Source organism: Astatotilapia calliptera, chromosome 20, assembly GCF_900246225.1.
Source record: "Astatotilapia calliptera chromosome 20, fAstCal1.2, whole genome shotgun sequence".
Taxonomy (NCBI): Eukaryota; Metazoa; Chordata; class Actinopteri; order Cichliformes; family Cichlidae; genus Astatotilapia; species Astatotilapia calliptera.
The window spans coordinates 18,793,494-18,817,691 of NC_039321.1; the positions used below are offsets into that span (position 1 = coordinate 18,793,494).

General features: G+C 40.4%; 1 protein-coding gene across 1 annotated transcript in view; it reads right to left on the reverse strand.

Moving 5' to 3' along the window:
• Positions 1-24,198, reverse strand: part of LOC113012858 (plexin-A1-like) — a 327,308-nt gene that overhangs the window by 21,318 nt on the left and 281,792 nt on the right. Inside the window, exons 20-24 of the mRNA XM_026153254.1 lie at positions 18,189-18,423; positions 8,599-8,741; positions 3,243-3,340; positions 2,728-2,886; positions 782-848 (exon numbers count right to left, since the gene is read on the reverse strand). Of these exons, the coding sequence (XP_026009039.1) occupies positions 782-848; positions 2,728-2,886; positions 3,243-3,340; positions 8,599-8,741; positions 18,189-18,423 (702 nt within the window). The remainder of the gene's footprint in view (positions 1-781; positions 849-2,727; positions 2,887-3,242; positions 3,341-8,598; positions 8,742-18,188; positions 18,424-24,198) is intronic.

The window sequence follows — 24,198 nt, forward strand, 5'->3', positions numbered from 1 at the left end:
TAATATTCCAGTTATTGATTAATCACAATGAGATTAATGCGCAATTTAACACAGTCTTCTACACAGTCCACCCTCTCTTTCCCAAAATTACTCAACTTTCTTTTCTGCTGTGACTCCAATAATTATCACATTGCACTCTTAATATGATTAGGATTATACTGGCATATGAGGACAGCTCCAAGTCTTTCCGTATGTAATTAAAGTGTGGAAAGGAGAAGGGGAAACCCAATGAGAAGGACGAGAGAAGCATTAAAGAAAAAAAGAAAATCGCCTCACTCGGCTGTGCAATAGCGAGAGTAGGGGATGACGGACGGGAGAAGATAAAGGGAAAGGGCGACGCGCGAGGACAACGCGACCGACGTCCCGCCCCCTGGTGAGGCGAACGACCTCAAGGCAGAAAGGAGACTGACAGCGGAGCAATGACAACAAGAAACGAGGCAGATGAAAGGGAGATCAGAGGAAGAGAAGATGTGAGCTAAAAGAACAACAGAAAAGATCAGTGGAGAGGATGTGTCAGCTACACGAGTAAAATTACGTGAGGGGAGAAGATCTGTGGGCTTACCTAAAGAAAAAAAAGTCATTAAAAACAGAGAAGAAAAGGGTGCTGCTTAGAGGCTTTGATGATTTACTCTTATGTGTTCTGCACTGCTGAGGGAAGAAAACATGAAGGCCAAACAAGAAAAGCTTTTAAATAAAAACACACTGAGGTAAATGGAATAAAGAATTAATACAAGTCGGGAGCGTTAAATTAAGACTATTAATGCGAGTGATCGTTCCTTACCTTTAGGAACTTATACAAGAGGAATGTGAACCAGTTGGTCAGCATCTTCTCAGCGACAGACTCGGTTCTGATGCAAACAGAGAAAAGAAGGCAGAAACATGATGCTTGAAAAGAGACGTTTAAAGGAAACAACAACAGACCAACAGAGCTCTGATATCTCTGATAAAAGAAAAGATTCTCAGCCCTCATAAACATGAAGCAATTCTTTTATTAAAGGTTTATTTATTCAAATAAGTAATCGTTAAAGAAAAATATACTCAGTGTAAATGAATGTCAATCAAGTTCATTTCACCAGAGTCCATTAAAGTTGACGTGTTACATTATTACATTGTGACAAAATCACATGGAAATTTTTCAAATCTGTACTGCAACTTAAGAAAACAGCAGCAAACAGAAACACGCTGCAAAAGCATGTGAAACACAACGGAAGTTAAATAAAACACAATGAAAAAAACATTTTATAAAACACGACAGAAGTGTTTTGGGGACACAAAAATGTGACGGAACAGCTGCAGAAGTGACAGAAAGCAAAAGGATCGCAGAGAGACACACTTCAAAGAGGAGGAGGATTCATCTCGTCGTGACGGCGATAAAAAGGTTGTTCGCATTATATAATATTGATACAGTATCGTAGATCCTATAAGCCTTTAAGATGCTTTCTGTTAGCTTTTCACTTCCGCAGCTGGTCCGTCACATTATTGTCTTCCGAAAAACTTCCATTTGTTTCTTTTGTGGCATTTTTTCTGTTTCCCTTGTGTTTTTGTGCTTTGGCAGCATTTTTGTATTTGCTGTACATTTGAACTCTCTGCAGAAAGAATGACATCATATGGTACTCATTACAAAAACAGTATTTAAGTCTGGTTGGAGTGAAGGAGCTGCTCTTGATTTCCAAAGAATTATCCGAAAAAACTGACATGGACATGAGGATTTTTGTGATAAGTCTTTCCTAAAACCGTTTTAACAAAATAAAAGTATATCCCCGTAGACAATAGAGTGCTTATCAAATTGATTAGAGCATCTGTCACGGAAACAAGAAAACACAAATATTTGAGAAATTTGCGAAAAACTCGTTTAAAATTGAAAACTACTCAATTCACATCTTTGTACCCAAATTTGAGCCGACACACTGAAACTTCTCTGAGAATCAAGCATAAAGTTTAACCGCTGAAACTGATTTTCTGTTTAAGAATGCAAGTAAATATCTGTCATTTAGCATCTTAATCAAAAATGAATCATGCGTTTTTGTAAAACAGGCCATGAACATTCGTGGATCGCAGTAGTTCTATTTCAGAATGAAAAATATCACCATTTTGATAAAGAACTTGCACATACATCTGGTACACCCAGAGAACTGCCGCTCACTGAATATTTTCTTGCTTTTGGACTGTTCTCTGCAAACCCGAGAGATGCTTGTGTTGGAAAGTCCCAGCAAATCAGCAGTTTCTCAAACTCACAATCACCTTTCCTCCACATTCTGATGCTCACTTTGAACTTCTGCAGGTCGTCTCGCCCATGTCTACATGCCTAAGCGCTCTGAGCTGATCCATGTGATCAGATATTTGTGAGAATTACATGTCAGCATTAATAAAGTGGTGTGTGAGTGTATAAAGCTAGCTAACCATGACTGGTTAAAAACTACGATTTCCTGCAGGTTAAGACGTTAACCTGTGATATTCTGCTGATTTCCAGCTTTCAGAAGGTGGACTGTCAAAACTGAACACTTAATATTAGCATAACTGTCCGTTATGCTAATATTGCTTTTCTGGAAGATGATGATGATTTTAATGAGCAAAGTGAGCAGAAATATAGATCCGGTCCATTTGCAGTCAAAGTTTGATATAAACTAATACTTGAAATGAAAAAGTAAAATTAGACAAAAGAAAACAGAAACATTAAAGAGATATCCCTTTTTAAATAATGTGTTTATGCTGGCTTTACTTCCTCACCTCCTTAGCAGCAGTTTGGGATGGTTTTTGCTCTCCAGGTTTCTGTCTATCAGGTCGGATAACAGCTGTTTCAGGACCCCGGTGGCATACTCCATCTCCCCCTGCAGGGCCGTCATGATCAGAGACGCCACATTGCCTCGATCCCGCATCGAAAATGACCTACAAATACATTCAATGTTTTAAAAAAGGATCCTTTACAAGTGATTGACCTTGTTTTTGTTTGGCCCCATCTGAATTGTTCCTGGAAATACGTACGCGCCGTTAACCTCATAGCAATTCATTTAAATATTAATGCACATTTTATCTTAATTAAACTCTGTTTAGTCATAAAACATTTGGCTAAGTGCCTTACAGTAACTGTAGAGCTCCTAAAATGTGTTACTGCTTTCATAAACATACCTTTGCTTTTCTTTTCTTTTTTTCTTGATGCATTCATGTTTGTAAAAGCACACGTTCCCACCATATTACTAAAAATGAAGAACACTTATGAAATATACGAGTAAATAATGACAAACCTCTGGGCCTCCAGGGTTCGTATGAACGTCAGCAGGAAGTGCTTCTTTGTCAGCAGCTGGCCGAACAGGGTGAGCGCCTTCTCAACATTGGCAGGGACCTGGAGATGTTGGGTGTTGTAGACAGGGTTAAAGGGCTGCTTCATGAGAGGTCACTTCAAATAATGAGGTCAGAGGTATGTGAAAGTAATAGCGGTGAGGCAAAGGCTCAGGCTTCAGGCTGCTCTGATTCCAAGACTTTTTAAAATTAGTAGGTCTGTATGATATCAGTGAATATTCCTTATATGGTCCCAGGAACATAGCGCTGGCTGTGAGCACAGAAGCTCCCCGAACCTACTATTTAAGTCTTGTGTTGATCACAAAGCAGCTGGCTTAAAAGGGAAGGGGTGCTGAAACAGCTTGTTTCAGACAGTGAATGTACTCAGGGGCTATTTTTGAATTGTGAAACACTGAAAGCTGCTCTAGTAGTCCAAAAAGGAAAACATACAATCACCAATAAGCATAATAGGACTCCTCAAGCTTTGGATTCCTTAAACAATATCACAAAAGATTGCGATACGCACAGTACAAGTAATGAATCTATGACTCACTCTGGGCAAAGAGAGATTCCGAACACGTCTGCAAGCAGACATATGATGAGCTCAGACTGGCTTGTTAAACAGCGAGGTAAGACTGATTGGCTACTCTCCTCTCCTGCTGTGCTGCCGTGCGGCGTGTTCCACTTCAGATGATTTCAGCGGACAATTTTGACACGATTGTCTTCTTGACATCGGGGTCTGGGGTGTGTGCGCGTGGCTCAAAGCATCCTCCAGTTGAATATGGATAAGACGAGAATTTGAATTTACGGTCCTGAGCTTTAGCCATCTCACACGTTATCTCTGTCTGCGATGTTAGCGGTTAAACTCTACTTGTTTGGTATAATCACACCTGCTAGTGGGGTGAATGTGTTATACTACTTAAACGCCCTTAACTGAATCTTTTAATAACCCGCTGTCACATGGGGAACTCTGGCTTTTTATCAGTTTAAGGAACTTTCTTAGAATGTCGAAAGTCTAATCAGACCGGCCTGAACCAGCCGAGCATGAGAGGGAGTCCTCTGTCAAACAGAGCGGGAGGGAAAAGATGGAGAGGAGTAGAAGGAAGGATGAAGCATTAGGGCATAGCAGCATTGCGTATGTGTGTGTGTGTGTGTCAGGGTTGGGTACAGAGGTGCACCCTGCTTGTTCCACTGGCTGGCACCTGTCACTACTTATCAACAACACGCGAAACCCCCTGAAGATGCCTTTCTGACGCTCACTCGCTCCATCTTCCTCATCGCTTTAATTCTCTCTCTCGCACTTATTTTTGACTGTTTCACATCATTGGTGTCTCTCTCTCTCTCTCTCTCTCTCTCTCTCTCTCACTCTCTCTCTTGTTTTAATTTCTCCCTCTCTCCTTGGTTTTGTGTGTCATCCTTGCACACACACACACACACACACACATCACATCTACCACTCCCCCTCTCTCTCCTACTTTCTGTCGTCATCCTTTTGTACCACTGTAACATCTATTCTTTCTCTCCTCCGACATGCAATAATAAAGTGTCTGGGCCTCTCTGTAAAGTGCTAAATGAGATTCTCGGCCTCCAGGGTGGATGGTGAGTGCAATGTGTGCGCATGTGTGTGCGTGTTGGGAAAAAGAGGGAGTGTGAGCGAGATAGAATGAGATTAGACAGATGGAGTTGCATGTACATACTGCGCAGGCAGGGTCTTCACCAATTTTTCCAAGATAGATTTAAGGTTTGTAGATTCACAAATCTGCAAGACTGTGTGTGTATGCTTGGATGTGTGTGTGTAGGTGTGTCACGTGGCTGTCAAGCTTAGGGTGAGAGCAGTCACGCAGTGCAATAAAGCTAGGAGCATTGGTTTACCCAAGTCATTGGATTACAGCGGCAACCCCTGGGGGCAATACAGACGGTTACGGAAGGAAGTCTAGACATAACAATAAAATACGTAAGCACCTTTTACCTCTGTGCCTGCCTGACACCCAAAGTTAAAGGTGTACTCACACTTTTGGATTTTGGATTATGGAAAACAGAGTTTAAACATGTTCTGTTTGTGATGTAATCCTAAAACAATGTAGAGTAAATCTAACTGTGATGAGCATACGTACACATACAAATCACATTAGGACAGCTGCTTTCAGAGAGACTGTCGGCAGGGGAAAGTTAAGTTCTTAATTTTATACAAATATAAAATTTTCCATATTCTATTGAGATCCTGGAAGCTATTGTATCCTCACAGCAAAATGTGTCTATATAGGTCCACACATCTGAGTGTTAAATACAACACTGTTGAGTGTTAAATTAACACTTTTGACAGTGTTATATGTTTAAAAGTAACCTAGTCAGTTTTGAAGATTAACAATGGCTAACACTGAGCAGTGCTAATTTTCTAACACTGGAAAATAACTCAAAATGTTAGAAATATTCCAGTGTTAGAAAACCAGCACTGCTCAGTGTTAGCCATTGTTAATCTTCAAAACTGACTAGGTTACTTTTAAACATATAACACTGTCAAAAGTGTTAATTTTGACCCAGATGAAGGCCCTAGCATGCGAATGGTCAGAAGAAAGCAAAAAAAGTATAATGGAGACAACCTGAGCCAATTCCACTACACCTGGTGCGCGGGGGGAAATGATCAATATGGTCTTTGTGACATTTTTGTTTGGTGGTGTGCCTTGTGATTTTTTTAATGTGAAATATGTGCCGTGGCTCCAAAAGGTTGAGAAACACTGCTATAGAGGTCCATGGGATCACAGCCCTCTGCCTTAATGGTAAATGGTAAATGGCCTGTATTTATATAGCGCTTTACTAGTCCTTAAGGACCCCAAAGCGCTTTACACATTCAGTCATCCACCCATTCACACACTGGTGATGGCAAGCTACATTGTAGCCACAGCCGCCCTGGGGCGCACTGACAGAGGTGAGGCTGCCAGACACTGGCGCCACCGGGCCCTCTGACCACCACCGGTAGGCAACGGGTGAAGTGTCTTGCCCAAGGACACAACAACCGAGACCGTCGGAGCTGGGGCTCGAACCGGCAACCTTCAGATTAAGAGATTACAATGTTGGTAAATGCTTTCCTGATGAGTTTATGGACTAACTTTTGGGACATGTTAAAATTAAAAAAAATATAAAAATGGAGGATTATCCATGGTCTAATGACTTGTGACTGAAAAGTCATTAGTTAATCAGCAAGTCGATTCACAGTCAGACCTGCCTATCTTCAACGGCAGAAATGCTCATCTTGAAGCTTCCTAACGGAACTTCAGAAAACAGCAGATGATGTCACTGTCCATCTTTTATACTGTGGTCTACGGTGAAATGTTGGCGAGAAGCCTCAAGCTGAGCACTTTTGTCATCAAGGTGTATTGCGATGGGAGGAGTGGCTCTCATATAGAAAACAAAGGACTCTACACACTCCTATGGCAGGAACTTGTCAATCAATATGTTCACTATAATTTAGAAATGTGAGAAAGAAAATCACAAGAAAGAATGCAGGTTTTGGCATGGCCTCACTTCCAGATCTGGAGAGTCCATGAGTGAAAAATAGAAACACTGGAATATTAGCCCTTATAGTAGCAAAGTGGGTTTTCAGAAATTGCAATCTGTATAGCGGCTCGGTTCCAATAACTGATTCCATTTTGGATCTGGTTTGCTTCCTTCAAAATACCTGGATTTATTAAGCTCTGATGAAGATAAATCTCTCATCTAACCTCACTGCCAGAGATTATAACAGTTAGCGGCTGTTAATTCCATCATGGGCATAATGAAACACATTGCTGTGTCTTAATAAAATGCTCTGTTAAGCCTAAATTGAACCAAATTTCATATATTCAAATCATATATATACAGACACACACACACACACATACATACATACATACATATGTATATATATATATATATATATATATATATATATATATATATATATATATATATATATATATATATATATATATATATATATATATATATATATACACATATTTAATCAACATCTATGTTAGGCTGCTCTTTCAATACAAATAACACTGGGACAAAAGAAAATGATTTTCAACCTAATTAAATTTCTGACTTGGAACTAATTTAGATTTGTTAAACTGTCTTGTTAAAGAAACAAAGGGAAAGCAAAGAAGGAAACAAAAGAAAGAAAGTACATTTCCCACTACTACATTCCTGCTGTTCTAGATGCTCTAAGGACTCTGTTCGTTCAGATTTAACATTATCTGTAGTTTGTAAATACAGATTGATAGTCTGTGCTCATAGCCAAAATTGTTGCCTTTCAAAAATAACTCGGGGTGAATCACAGAAAGGAATAAAAAAAGAGATACCAATGGCAGCTATGACACCACCCAGGGGGATTTTATTTCTAACAATATGAATCAACGTTCTGGATTAGAGCGATTAAATTAAGCTGTAAAAGGTCAAACAAATTACTCTTCGACTCCAAAAAGTCAGCGCTCCAATCAAAGCCAATGGAGCAGCACCAGATTCTACATCTTAATGATACTGCTGATTGCAAACTTGGCTCTCTGGTTTTTAGTTTTGGAGGGGAGTAGTTTATGTTGACATACTATTAATTCTCCTTCCCTTGGTCTCAGCGGTAAGACGTCTTTATAAATCAGGTTCACTATTTCAATTTGGCTGTGCTGGCAAGGAGTTTGCATATACTGGTTCATTTAATAACTTTACAGTGATTTATAATGCCAACAACAATCCTAGGAACTGTGAATCTAATTTTCTTTTTGCTTTGTTCCCCTTTGCCTTTCCTGCATCTTTTTTAACATCTCTTACATAACATTCTTTTTCAGTCAATTCAAAGCAATACTTACTGTATAACTCTTTTTATCTACATCAAAAGAATAAGGTGAGTTTCTGTCCCTTGAGATCCGACTAATGATGATACTATGGCTCTTGAAAATTCATTCACATTCATTGAGACAAGCTGAATACATTAAGACGAAGTAGGTAAAATATAGGTTATGTCATTGCTTTAAGGTGTTCAGCATCTGGAGTTCTTGTCACATCTCAGGCTTTTTAAGAGTCCTTCCTTTGATGAAACGTGTCATGGGATAATGCTACACAAGTTTCCAGCAGTAAAGCTAGTGGGACAGTTTTAATACCGATAAACAGAACTTTCAGAATACTTCTATGGCAAACTTTTGTCAAACTAGGTGAACTACTTTAAGTAAAGCAGCAGCTGTATGTATCCATGTTTGGTGTTAGTTTGTTAGTAAAGCCTCTACTGTAGCTGATTATACATTGTTAGTTTGTTTCAGTCTCAAGTTTGGTCGGTGGTGTACTGACCCGTACCTCCATCTCCTTGAGCACAGGATGGTCCTCAATCCCAGGGAAAAGAACTCTCATTGCATAGGTCCGATAGTCTAGGAAGGGAATCCCAGCTCCATCCAGCTCCTGAGTTAGTTCATGGATGTCTGTCTGTAGCTCAGCGAAAGCTATCGATGGAGAAGAGATAATTGGTTATTATCTGTATGACCGAACAGTAGCACTGCCTTGATGTTTCATCATGTGTTAAGTTGCCCAGTTAGCAGAACAACAAATGATCTGTCTCTGTAGCTAGTCTTAATTGATCACTCATACTAACACTTTAGCTGGTGAAATTTACAATAAGATCACTTCATTTCATGGTAACTACCACAATGAGTGAAATAAACCCAAGCTTTTGTAAATATAATTTTGCAATGTAAAAGCAAACATTGTGGAAGTGAAAAGGTTGACTTTTTATCAATCAATAAGCTAGCTTCCTCGATTGAAGGACATAGCATAACCTTTTTACCTATGTTGCTACAGGTTTATTTAAATATCCAGTGGGAGAATGTAAATTAGATTTCACTGTAAGGAGACAAGGGCCCTTTCTCATTTCTCAAGTACGCGAGTCCTTACTCGCATTCTCGGCGAGTCCGGACTTGCTGAGAACGCGAGTATGGACTCGCAATTTGTACAATTGGAACACCAGCGTACTTGACGATGTCACAGGTCCGGAGTTTTTACTGCCGTCCCTTCTTAATTTAAGTGTGATTAATATGTTATGAAGCTTAACTTTAATCTCCGCCAAACCGATTTACCCTATTAATAAAAGTAGTGTACATGTATACCTTAATAAAAATAAGCAGGTGAGAAATTAGAACGCTTTTATTTTTACTTTAGTAGACACTCAAAAGTTACAACAGACAGCTGCTGGGGTTTGGAGGAGAACTGAACAAATATTTAAAATATAATCTGATCATTTTGAAGCAGCCTTCAGAATCTCCACGTATTAACATGCTGTTTTTGTTCCCGGTGAAAATGTTTCCTTCTGAATTGAATTACAACTCAGCCAAACCCATTTACTCAGGAACAAATAAAACACTGAAATAAACCAAAAATTAACATTTCGAAGTTATCTAAGAGACTTATATATCATGTTAAACCTGAGTAGTGAAAGACGGCGGGCATGTGTGTGTGTGTGTGTGTGTGTGTGTGTGTGTGTGTGTGTGTGTGTGTGTGTGTGTGTGTGTGTGTGTGTGTGTTCGAAACGATGTACCGGGAGTCCGCTACTCTCGCTGGCTCTAGTGATCCTCGACCTCCCTAGCTATGGAGCTGGTGGGTAACAGACGTTTGGAAATATATGATATCTTGATAAATCGAGCAGATATTTGAAGCTTACACAGCTACATTCTCGCTTGAAAATAACTTAAAAGTTTATTTTGTGACAGAGAAAGAGTAATATTTAAAAGGTTTTAGCCGCGCTCCTCTGCCATTGCCGCGTTTGGGTTTTGAACGAAATGCATTCTGGGATATTTAGCTGTACCAAGTACACACAAGTACGTATATTGAGACAGGCCCAAGGATTTCAGACAGCACAAATACATGTTTTGAATGAACAGTGTAAAATTCATAGTCGGAATTTATGCTGCTAACGGAAATTCAGTTTCTTAGCCATTAGCTTAAAATGTACTTTTCAGTGGCTAATTGGTTCTGGCTTGAAACAGCTTAGGAGCTAGAGCTGTTCAACAGTAATGCCACCAAGACTATAAGCCTCATACTTTATACTGTACCACCAAATGTGCATATACTATCAATGTTAGCATCCATGATTACATGGATATGTATTGATGTATGTGTATGTATTTGAAAGAAAACAATATTTTATTATCACGTTGCTGCTGAAGCACAGCGAGTAGCCATTAGTAAGACTATTGTAAAAGTGAACAATCATAAAATTGATGTTTGTGAGTTATATTCATGAAAACTGTTGTAAAAGTGTATATTTTAACCTATAGCAGGATCTTCTACTAAACTTAACCTGTAGTTTGGTAGCAAGTGAAATATTGGCCCTAGCCAATGGATGAAAGTCCTTTTATCTTTTAATCAAGAACACTAATATCAGGTGATTTTCACCCACGTGTAAGGATAGTGTTACAAAACTCCCATTAGTGTTCTAGGGTAAAAAATCTGACTAACTATACACGTGTAACAGTCTAACTGATAGAGTCATAACAGTGATCAAAAAACACTGAGTGTAAGGATAGTCACACAGATGATTCTGTACTATAGATATCTATATATGGGTCAGATGAGGTGCCTGTCAGAGGCAAAGAAGGGAAAGCATTTCAGAAAGCACAACCACTGCAGAGATTTCAGGTAAAACGTCTCAACCTTAGAAAAAGAGCTAGACATCTGGATTGAGAATTAAAGGTCAGCAATGATTAAAAAAAAAACGATGCTTGCAAAGGAAGTAAATGAGGACCAAAATGCAGAATCACAAGAATATACAGACACTAAGTCATGATAAGACACAGACACAATCAGCAATTTAGTTATATTCAATAAAGGGCACGTTATTATGTGTGGGTGAGAAAGCATAAAATAACGGCATGATTCTATGTGTAACTAAGTGCATTCAGGTATACATAGATCTGAAGATAACACTAAACTATATATTTAACTTGCAGACAGGGCTAAAAACCTAGTTAACCAAATCCATTCCTTGGAGTCGTGGTCCTGACAATGTCAGCCTTTACTTATCCAGAAAAAAGGCCCAAAAACAATGAATCTCAAATGGAAATCCTGCTTGGGGAGAGAGAAAAGCAGAAACAGGAGACAGAAAACAAAGTTCCTGGAAAGGAAAGTCAATTAATTGCATGAGTGGATAATTATTAAGAGAGCAACGGATGAGTTTTCATGCATAATTTCCCCCAGCTGTTATTGGACTGTTTGGTCCACAAGAGAAATAGAGAAGAGAGGAAGCAGAGAAGATGAAGGAAAGAAAGGGAAAGACGAAGAAAGATCAGGCAGTAAAGAACTGAGAATGGAAAGCAGACATTGGATTGAGGGTATAAGTAATTGGGAATAAGGGTAAAAGACAAAAAAAGGCAGCACGGGAGACACAGCATGAAAGATAAAGGCAAAGGAGAGAATGACAAGAAGACAGGGAAGGAAAATGGCTTGAAAAATAGTCAAGGAGACACAAATTAGATGTAGGTTTTCTTTCAAGTCCTCACTTCATTTTCCACTCCACTTCTTCTCTCTTCTATCTATTAATCAGGCTCTTATTTACCGGCCAAAGGGTAAATCTGTTTAAAAGCATCTTAGCAGGCAGCCCTAGCAAAAATACGCTTTCAAAAAATATCCTCCTGATCAGCTGATATAAAACAAGACATAACAAAACCTCGAGCGCAGTTCAAAGCAGGGCCATAACCTTTCCTCGGCTGCAGCCATGGCCATGAACGGCTCTTGAACTATGACGGACCCATCAGCCTGTACTGTGCAGTGTGTTTATTTCTTGTGAAATGCTCATCCTTTACACGCTAAAATGTGTGTTATACGACAAGCACAAGTAGCACAAGAGACAAAATGTCAGTGTTGCTAATAGAAATATCCCGACTCTGATTGTTGGATTGGAATTTTTTTGTAAATCAGTATCGAGGATAATTTAGAAACTTTTTTTGTTGGTTTTCACTGATGAAAATTAAAGTGCAGCATTTGTTCAGAGAGGCCACAAAGTCTAGCTCAGCTGTAATCCCACCAGATCATCAAACCTAAATGGCAACCTGCCATCAGCTGATGACTTCCAGAAATCAAATCAGCAAATCTCATCTAGAGCGCTTTTTAAGATTCTTGAGCAATGACCACAGATGCAGCCCATCTGCAACATCCACCCCAGCGCCCCACTTCATCCTCTCTGACCTAATGTCATATACACTCACTGTCCACTTGATTAGGTACACTTGCTGAACTGCTCATTAAAGCAAAGATATAATCAGCTAATCACATGGCAGCAACTTGCATTTGGGAGTGCATTCACGGTCAAGACAGCTTGTTGACCCATGGATCCATGATGATCTGGTATCATTGGTTCAGGATGGTATTAGTGGTGTAAAGGTGCTGGGGATGGTTTCTGCTGCTGCTGACCATGTCCATCTCCTTATGAGCACAGTGTACCCATTGTTTCAATGATTGCTTCCAAGAGGATAACACATTTTTTTTCAAAGCCCAAATTATCTCAAGATGATTTCTTGAACATGGTAATAAGTTCAGTGTACCCAAATGGTTTGCACACTCCAGCAGACCTCAATTTAACAGAGCATCTTTGGGATTATGTGGAAATTTGCATTATGGATGTGTAGCCAATAAATCGGCTACATAAATGCATGATGCTTTCATGTCAGTATGGACCAAAATCTCTGCAGAATGATCTAGCATCTTGCTGAATAAAGAATTGAAGCTATTCTGAGAAAAGGAAAAAGGGGTATCTGACCTGGCCAGTGAGTACATCTTGTTTTTGATGCCTCCTGTCCTCTGTGCTGAGTCTACCTGCTGCTCTCTCTGGTTTATGTTTTCCACATATGCACATTTGGAAGGTTGAGAAGGTCCGTAAACAGAGCCATGCTGCCAAATCTAAATTAATGCAGGCAGAAATATTAATCTCCTTTTGACTTTAGTGGTCCTGACTGAACTAACTTAACCACAGGTAAAATTCTGACAACCTAAAATATAGCTTTTTGATTTGTGCTGTTTTATTATAATTATTATTATTATTAAATGTGTTGTGAGATTTTGTGACTGCAGGGTATGGTGTTCAAATAATCTGATATTTTATATCTATATAAAAAATGTAGCTCAGTTCCAATTTTCTGCTCTGTTGCATCTAAAAGTGTATTTTTTTCTGCAAGAAGACAATGTTTACTGCAGCTGACAATAAATGAGGGCTTTATGCCAAAGAGAGTATTCAGGATGTTTCACTTGATATAATGTGATGAGAAAAATGGAGAGAATATTTTTGTTTACCAACATCACACTAATATTTCAATATATTATGATCTCTATCTACAACACGAAAGGCAGCTGTAGTGTCGTCCAAATAGAGCTATCCATTGGAGCCAAAACACGCCTACTCCATTATGCAAAACTTAAAAAAGAAGGACTGATGGTAATGGAGCACTTCGCTGTCCGACTAGTAGCTTACTTGTGGTTCCTAGGGTATTTAAAAGTAGAATGGGAGGCAGAGCCTTCAGCTTTCAGGCCCCTCTTCTGTGGAACCAGCTTCCAGTTTGGATTTCAGAAACAAACACTCTGTAATTATAATTACAGTAATTATTGTAATCCGTTATTATCAGGTTGTCCTAAAAACTCCCTTCAGAAATGCTCAAAATGCTGTTGCAAGATTACTGACAGGGACTAGACAGACACAGCATATTTCTCCCATCTTAGCTTCTTTTCATATGGTCCCTGTTAGAATAAATTTAACCCCCTCCTCATATAAGATGTCTTAAATAATCAGGCCCCATTTTATCTTATAGTAACACTCATAGCAGTCGTATCACTCAAGCAGAGCACTTTGCTCTCAGACTTACTTGTGGTTTCTAGCGTATTTAAAAGTAGAATGGGAGGTTCAGCCTTCAGCTTTCAGGCCCCTCTTCTGTGGACCAACTCCCAGATTGACTTCAAGAGACAAACACCCTCTCTACTTTTAACATTAGGCTTAAAACGTTCCTTTTTGATAAAGCTTTCAGTTAGGACTGTCTGTCTATGTCTTTCCTGGGAAAATGCTCATGTGTTTCTGATAAGTAAACACACACACACAGAAACACACACAAAAGATCCCAGTCAACACAAAGTCTGGGAAGTGAAGTGTAAAAATGCCACAGCATTGAGTGTGCTCAAAGGAGCATGTAAACAATGCCTTACCATGAATTGGTTTGAAAGTTCATTTGCATTTTCTTGCCTATATACTTTATACGGGACTCTTTAACAGGTCTTTTAACCCATAGAAGTGATGCTTCCCGGTCAGCAGTTGGGTTTGTAATGTGTGTATGCATGATGGCTAATACAGTACACTATAGCTGTGTACAGTGTGATATCCACCTCTTACAGATGACTGATCCAAAACGTCCTGTCCCCCCCTAAAGACTGTTAGAACCCTGCCTCACACATACACACTTCCTTTTGCAATCACAGGGATAGCCGACCGCCCACTTCATCTGCTCCTCCGCCCATGTGCGCTGTCTTGCCTCTATAGGCCAGCTGGGAGTGCAGCAGGCGGGGCGGGGTGCTTTCAGGGTGGGTGGGAACGAGGCCATGCTTCACTTCCTAGGAAAACCAAGCGCTGTTGACTTCCCGTTGACTTCAACGCTCGCCTGTCGGCCTACTGTTGTAAATAGCGGAACTTTCTCCAGTCGTGTTTCGTGAAAAACACAAATGACAACATCTTAAACTGAGGCGACGCGACAAGGAAGAAACACGTACCTGGAAATGTCACCGCAGTCAGGATTGCGCGTGCAACGATCGGCCTGAGAATGTTGCACTTTGAAAAACAACACTCGTGTAGTTTTGTTTGACAGCTGCTCCCTGGCAGGTGTTGCGACTTTGTGTCATGACCGCAGTGTAATCGTATCATTACTCTGTAGCGTGGCTGCGTGTGCCCGTGTTATTATATTGAGTGTAAACACCTGGATTGTCCACACATCAGTCATCCACACTCTGCTGCTGACTCTCGCTCTTTTAACCCAGTTTCTTTGTGTCGGTTTCTCACTCACAATATTTTCTCACTCCTCTGCAAATAATCCCCTTGTTAGCTTGACCTCAGATAGGCCTCTCACACTATCTACTTTCCAGCCGTGTGTGTGCTCTCCGTCTTTCTGACAGTCTTGCTGTTGAGTTGTGTTTTCACTCGGAGGTACGGACAGATGACTGACACGTTAGACTGTGCTCTCCACCACCATCATTATCAAAACAGGTGTCCATTCCTCCAGTGCCCAGATGCCAATCCATGCCGAGAAGCACTGGAGCTGTGCTGTGAGGCTTGTGGTGGAACAACGTCTTGCTGAGATGCTTTACAGTGGTTTCCCTATAATTGACAGGCATCTGTGTGCTGTTTACAGTTTCACCTTTGAGTATCAGTAGAGCCGAACACCTCGTGCTATCCATACAGCACGATTTGCTTCTGCTTAATTGTTCTGTAAAATACTGAACATTGCATCATCATTTTCTGTTGCCCTTCTGTGCTTCCTATTGGCATATTTCATCTCTCCCAGAACACCGTCATACCACCAAATATAAATGACTATAGATAAAATAACAATCTTGCTTTGACCCTGGCAGAAATATCCTTTAACACTGCTCAGCATGCACATTTCCTATTATTAAACTTCAAAGCCATTTTCAGGAAGCGTTGTTGTATACTCACTCAGCTCAGCAGACTCCCACACTGTGATCGATGTCATTGCCAGTTGCTGACCTTTGAAACAAGTTTACTCAGGCAGTGAGCAGGTGCAAAAAGATTAAGAAAGTCTAAAGTGCTTTGAGTGGCAAATGTGTAATTTATCTAGTCTGTGACGACCATCTACTTTAACCAGATGAACGGGTTATTATATACTTGGAAGAAATATGGAGACAAAAAATCTAAATCATTCCTCTCTCGCCTCCCATTGATTTAGTTTCTTTTTGTGACAGTGTTTAGGGGTTTACATAATTTAATTCAAGCTTCATCAAAAAGAAACGTTTTAAGCCTAATCTTAAAAGTAGAGAGGGTGTCTCTCTCCTTCAAATTCAGGCTCAAAGCTGAAGCTCTGCCTCCCATTCTACTTTTAAATATTGTAGGACCCATAAGTAAGCCAGTGATCTGAGAGCAAAGTGCTCTATTGGGGCGATATGGTAATACGAGGTCAATAAGATAAGATGGGGCCTGATTATTCAAGACCTTGTATATGAGGAGCAGGATTGTAAATTCAGTTCTGGATTTAACAGGGAGCCAATGAAGAGAAGCCAACATGGGAGAAATATGCTCTCTCTTTCTAGTCCCCATCTGTACTCTCGCTGCAGCATTTTGATTCAACTGAAGGCTTTTCAGGGAGTATTTAAGATAGCCTGATAATAATGAATTACAACATTCCAGCCTAGAAGTGATAAATAAAGAATTTTCAATAATTCTTATCATTTATAGCTTTACTCTGAGACAGGATGTTTCTAGTCAGTGGCGGTCCTAGCCTGTTTTATGAATGAAATGCGCTCTATTTGGAAGCAGCCGACCCCCCTCCCCTTTCGACAGGTTGCGTGTGAGACTTTAAATCATCAAACTGTAAATTATAAATTTAAATTGTTATTGATCTCTTTACCCCTGGTCCTAAAGTGTACATTTATTTTCTTACTCTTCTTATATTTATTGTTTGTTTACTTGTCTACTTGTCGGGGCAGCATGAGTACGAGCAATTTATTTATTTTTTGCCGATGTCCGTGATGCCGCCCCGGGCAACCGCCCGTGTCGCCTGTATCAAAAACCGCTACTGTTTCTAGTTTTAGAGATATTGTGCAAATGTGATAATTTTCTGCAGTAATAATTCTCTGCAAATACAAATAATCAAACTGCAGCTTCACCTCCAGCGAGTCTCACAGCTTGAAGATTAACTTCAATAATATCTTTTTAGACTGCCCATGATAGTCCTTGTTCTACGCTTCAGTCAAAGGGAGTTTGGAGTTCTCCATCTGCTCCAGGATATGGGAAGAATACTGCTTCAGCTCAGTATTCAGCTCTAGATCCAGAGCAACAAAGGGACTAGCATAGCTAGCTGCAACCAAGGTGCTGAAATTAGAGTATGTGACACCGTGGAATGAACTCTTCTCTGGGTAAGTAGGTGAATAAAATCCTCCACAACAGCAATCTGACCAGCAATCCAACCAGTAGGGGAGACACAAGAGAGTCTAAGTTAAGAGCTAAGAAAGCAGGGAGCATTGATTGACCATAGATGTCATCTTCCTCACATATTGATAATAACAAGTAAGTAGCTAAAATAAACCAATAAATATACTTGTGACAGCTGCTAATACCACTGGACAGTTCACCCAAATGCAGTTTGGGAAACACTGTACATGCTAATACACAAGCAGGAAATTAGCTTTAAATAGTAGTACTAGTAACATATAAAACATTAACCAGTATACTTTGCCTGTTTTATGATCACTGTATATTTTCCAGGCAACCAACGGAGAAACCAGCGAGCCATGGTAGTCACGCAAGAAAATTAAACCCCCATTAAACATCTCATCTGTGTACTACAGCTTCGAGCTACTGAACAAACAAGGTAGGAAATGTTCGTTTGTGAAGTTTAGAGAGCATGTAGGCAGGTTTCATTAGATACACTTTAGATAAATGCAAGCTGTATATAACTAAAATATCATACTACTCATTTATCATTCTGAAAATGATGAAACACATTGAGTTACCGTAATAAAATTTGATTTCTATTCAAATTGGAGTTTAAAAACCTTTTTAACTGTAGTGGATTATTTTATATTTTATCCTATTTCTGCTGAAAGATCCCCATCTTTTTTCTTTTTTTTTTGGTCTTGTTACTTTCCAATAGTGCAAGGGTAAAAGCTGGATCCACACTGCTTCTACAGCCTACCTTCTTTACACTCCAGGGCCACTCTGGACTCCAGGTTGTCCATTTGAAGCTGTAGACGTTTCAGGGTGCGGTCAGCGTCCCTCGACTTCCTCTTATAGGCTATCAGCACGGCAATGATGACCAGCAGCAGCAAGCCGCCACCCCCTCCGATGCCGATGATGGCGGGAAGCGTTAGCAGGCTGTCAGAGTAGATGTGAAGCGTCCCGGGAGAGTACTCAAACCCACCCGCACGGATCTGAACACACACAAGTGATAAGTGGTCAGAGAAAGAAACAGAAATCATCACCATGCCCCCAACTCCCTCCCACACATTGATGCTTGTTCACAAGAGAGCTGCTCGGTAAAACCTGTGTTCTTCTGGCGGCCACCAAATAGCTGCACTGTTGGAGGCGAGTGTTTAGCGCATTGCTCAAAGGTAGAGCCAAGGCAGTTGTTAAGAGCTGAGAAATTCCTACTTACTTGCTTTCCCCTACACAGTCTGGGGATTTGCACGTAGCACCTCAGCGCAGAGAGCGAGAAAGAGAGAAAACAACCGGCGGTCATTTCTGCAGCAGCAGATGGCTTGAGAATAGACGAGGTGGTCTGAAGAGATCAAAAGTTGCTGGTCTGATGAAAGAGAAGCTGCTTGACCCAATTTCTTCAACAACGATCATTAAAGTTTGATCCGTTCTGTACTCGGACTAAACAGTCAGATCTCTGACAGGCTTTTACTGTGGAGGCTTACATCACCATCGCTGCTCTGAACATTTTGTGTAGGAAAGGTTTTCGATTCTTGCCTTTAGGGGAGAAGATTCAGAGGGCTTTGATAATGAAGATCTCACAAGTTAGCTCGCTCCTTTGCTTTAATGCGGCGTTATCCGCAGACTCGATGTTTGGGTTAGATATTTTGTTGTTTATGTCCTCGTTTATCACCATCAACTTTAATAAGCTGATAGGGGTTAGAGCACATATACACCGAGACTTTTAAAGCAGCGCGGTAGAGGTCGATGCAGACAGTGTCAAAGTCACACACATCCACTCATAAAACAACCGTAACACACTTCCAGGGCCCACACACTTAAATACTGCATGCGTACGCGCACACACAGTATAAGTAATCAAACAAAGTAATCACCAGCATTTAAATCCCTCCCCAAGGAACCATGGTAATTATGGGAAGTCAAACATTTCTTTTTCTTTTATGACTAACTACATTTACATAAGCACAGTGTGTCTCATTGGAAAAAAAAAATACATATACACACACAGGGCTGGAATCCATCAAATCAAGCAATCCACCAGGGGGGTTGATAACTGATTCAAATGAGGTGCGATTATGCACTTTGAAGTTCTTGTAAGTGCACTTTCATGTTAACATTATCAAAGTGTGATTAAAAAAAATAAAATAGAGAAGCTGTTGTATCAATAGCAGCATAGTCAATACCCACAAATTAAATGTGCAGTAGTAAAGACAATTAGACTGGCTTTGTGTAAGATTATGCGGCCCAATTAGTTGTGTGGACACGATCGGTTTGCAAAGGAGACTGAGCTAAATTAACTTAAGCAGGAGTCGGGATTAGTTACCTGGGAGAGAGAGGAGTTTAAACATATTTAAAAATGCTGAATTAATTTTTTTGATAATAACAATGTGCTCCACAGTGTGACAGGAGTTAGTCAAAGTAATGAACACACAGACAATTAATAGTGCATATGTGCATTTATTCCCCTTTTGGTTCAATGGAGCATTTATTGTCTTGTTTCCAATTCTCTTTAACATTTTGATTCCTGCAGCTCTCATAACTGCTTTCCTGCACGATGGGGATTCATTTTTCTGTGGCCAAGTTCTAATGTACCTGCCCAGCACCAAACAGCAGACAGCTAAATTGGCAACCAGCTGGTGGACACAGCAAACTCGCACTATGGAGAGTGTGAATGTAATTTTTATTGCGCAATAGCAATGTTTTCACATGTCGCTACTAGCCATTAGCGGTCAATTACCATGGCTGTGAGATTAAAATAAATAAATAAATAAACTTTAGCATTTAATGGTTGGAAATTATCACCTGTAAAGACAGGTATGACTATACAGCACCTAAGGCTAACAATAAGGCCCTATTTTCTTAGCAGCTGTATGCAAGTCGATTAGGTAGCAATGGGGCGATTTTGCTTTTTGTGTATTTTAAGTCAGCAGTTTAAAGTTGTGTTCCACATAATCAAAAGTGATAACGCTAGAGCTTAAAACACTGCATTTATGGGTCAGTAGCACTAGAGTAAACAAACCTCCTTGTGGCTAGTCAGTGAACATCTGCAAGTAGTCGCAGCGACCAAGTGTTGATCCCGAAACTGAGCATGCAACACTCTCAACTGCAATCTGACCGCAATCACTCTTAGACCAATTGGTGAAGGTATGCAAATATTTGTCGTCTCAATAAACACAGATTGCCAACATGTGAGGTTCTGGCTGGAATCTGAACATAAGCAGTTAATGAGAATTTCTCTTTAATGTCTATTTCTGTGTATGTAGACAGCAAAAGGTGTGCAATTTTCATCGATTTATCACAGTTAATTGCTATATTATTAACTTGAGCCCAGCCAAGGGGGAGTAATCATACTTACTAAAACTGAGCAAAACTAATAGTTTACTTGGGTACTTGGACAAAATGAAGTCAACATAATGTTATGGGTAAAAGCTGTAATTCTACAGTTATTTGAAATTGGAAGTTGGAATTTTTGTGTTGCCGCTCAATATTTTCAACTGGAACGCCCCCTCACATTAGGATTTGAACTCTCAATGTTGGACTCAACCCCGACTTCACAGATGGGATTTTTAACTACCCCGGAGTTAGACTGTCAGAGCAGCAGTTGTAACCGTAACTTCACAACACGGTAGTGCAAGTAAACTGTAGCAAAACTGTAAAAGCTGTAATCCATACAGCCAATGCTGTGTGTTTGTGATTAGCTATAGGAGCAGGGTTCTGCCTTGCTCTTGAGCAAAAACAAAGCCTGTTTTCCTTTCTTTTCTAATTTCACAACTCTGCATGGAGTTTGCATGTTCTCCCTGTGTTTACGTGGGTTCTGTCCAGCTACTCTGGATTCCTTTCACAGTCCAGAGACATGCAGTTAGTGGGGATAGGTTAGTTGGTGTCTGTTTCTATGTGTTAGCCCTGCATCCGATTGCCAGCTTCCCAAGTATGACAAGTCCAAACGTCAGCTGTGAAGAAGGCCTCTAACCACAATAACAAATTCCCATAACTCTTTGAAACTGTTATTTTATGCAGCGACTTAACATAAAACTGAATCCTCCAGGACACTTAATTTAAATATTAATGACTCTTCACATGTTTATTTTGGGAAAACGGCATTGAATGCCAGTATTCTGTGCGTGTGTCACCACTTCAAGGACTTTTTAGAATCTATGACAGCTAATCTGAAATATGTGCTCATATATTTTACATCATGCTTTGAATCCAAAACGCATGAAAAATACATAAGAAACGGCTGCTCTGTTACCCTTCCAATCGTCAGCTGGTGTTATCTAATCTGAGGTCATTTGTATGTATAAAAGAATGAACCAGGAGGGAGCGTATCCTCAGACGACACAAATGTGGCATCAGTTTAAGCAATATTAAGGTGGTGACACATTTGCGAGGCATTTGTCTATTTTTATTCTCCTGTCAGACTGAAGGACTGGGGGAGGAACTTAGAAAGCTGAAGGCCAAAACAACAAACAAGTTTCTTTGAAAACTCAAGGGAGGCACACAGCTGCCAACACACAGCTGAGCATCTGAGGGGACACACAAAGACACACTGACGAACGCGGACGACTTTCCTTACAGTATGCCCACTCGCGCACACGACAACACACAACAAGCCCGGTAAGTCTGGACACCCACTGGGTTCCTCTGTATGTAGGTCATTCTACATGGGGAACATTATTGTGCCACAGCTGTGTCCTTCTCTGCAGCATTCCGCTGCGCGGCACGCACAAGAACAACAAGGGGGGAAAAGGGTTGATGCGCACATAAACACACCAAAAACAAGCCACTCACTGTAGTCACTCACACACACACACACGTGCGTGCGTGCATGGGAGAAGAGATAGGAACGGACAGCTCTATTTTTTCTTTGGCTATTGTCAGACGAAGGACTAACTCCACCACCCCCGCCAACACGTCGCATTGCTCCGAGATTCAACATGACATTTCGTTCAAAAAAGAGAAAAGGAGGGATAAAAAAAGAAAAAGAAAAATCCAAGCGAGATCCACCTTGGAGCTGACTGGTTCCATTGAGAGCTATCATATTGAATTACATGGATGTGCTGTCAGTGGCTTTCTAGGTATATTGGTTGTAGCTAGCAGGGAGTAAATGTCATAAAGATATAGTGAAATGACTGTGAAAGGACACTGGTGATAAGTTTAAAAAAGGGGTGGAAGGAGGGGAGGGCTTCTGAGTGGGTGCGCTGTCGGGATATTCAGACAAACATCCAAATATATTCGCAGTGAGTGCTGCGTCGCCTGGTTGACGTTTGACCTTCTTCCACACAGATGCTCCGGGAGCTGCGCTGTGATTCTGAAAGTCTGCTCCAGTCAGAGTGAATCAGGACTTTCAGTCTGGAGTCTGCTGACAGCTCAATGCTTTGGACAAGTAAAGCCAATGACTGCCGCAGGACGCGCTTGGAGGCGCGTTCTCAGAGTTTTCCCGACACTTGCTTTTCTGCTGTATCATTATTTCTGCAAATACGAAACACTCGAAATGAAAGTGACATCAGCAGCACTCACACCACGGCTGTTGGTGGAGAAGAAAAAAACAGTTGCGGCTTGAGACGTGACCGTGACTTTTAAAAACAAGCTGCTTTTGCTTGGATTTCCTGTTGCACCAAAATTTGCACATCAGAAAGGTTTATACACAAACGAGGTTCCTGGATTAGAGCTTAGAGACAAGCTTAATGTCTTCATATCAGCAGCATCCTGGATAAACAATTCTATTCTTAATACTACTTTTTATGTTTTCGGCATGGCTCTGAGACTGAGCCTTGTCATGGATATAAACTGTAGCAAACTTGCATAACTTACCTAATATTTCACTTCTAGTTTAGTTTTTTTGTTGCATCCTCTAGTCACACAAAAAACCTCTCCTAATACCAGATGCTCAGACAACAGGAGTCCTCTCGGCTGCTCAGCAGAGCAGGATGACAAACTGACAGTTACCTGACCAAGACAGCGAGCAACTCACAAAATACCTATATAGACGTACAGAGGTCCATCAGCAGTCATCAGTTGTGTGTTTTAATGGAGCGCTGTGCTATCTAATGTGAGTTTATCATCTTAAAAAGCTAATTGGGCATTCAAAAACCATTTTTTTCAATTATGGTGGCACAGCTGAAAACTGCTCTGCTGATTAAAGAAGCAATGCATTTGGACAACTTAATGTGTCTGGAGCATCAGACTTTATTAAAATAAATAAATAAATTTCAGAGAAATGAAGGCAAGTCCATGCAGGAAGTCGCCAAACTACTTTGTACAACAATGTGTGCTAGCTTCTTGACAGAGCAGTAAAAACTGGCTCTAACCGAAACAGCTGAAGAAGTGTCAGTATGAACAATGAAGAGCTGACTAAAGGACGATTGTTATTTCCATCTGCAGTCGTGTATATTTCATAGCATGACTTCTTGGATACTCATTCGGTAACTGATTGCAAGCCGTTGCAACCGATGGGCAGCCACTTTTGGATGACAGGTGATTGCACAGATTGCCTGGTTTAGGGTAACCTCTCTTCAAACATTTCCAGTCTGACTCTGAGTGCCTGCAATCACCAGAAAGGTTGCCAACGTGTTGGCAACTCATCTGTGATGCATCTCTTTGCAATAGGGGAATGACTTAAAAGCTTTGTAGTTGGCAACAGATTTGGAACTGATTGCAACTTGACCGCAATAAATTGCAAAGTGATTGCAAACTGACTTCATCTTACTGCTGTTTTATCATTGTCTTGACGCACCAAAGCTGATTTGAAAATTGCAATTGACTGCGCATTG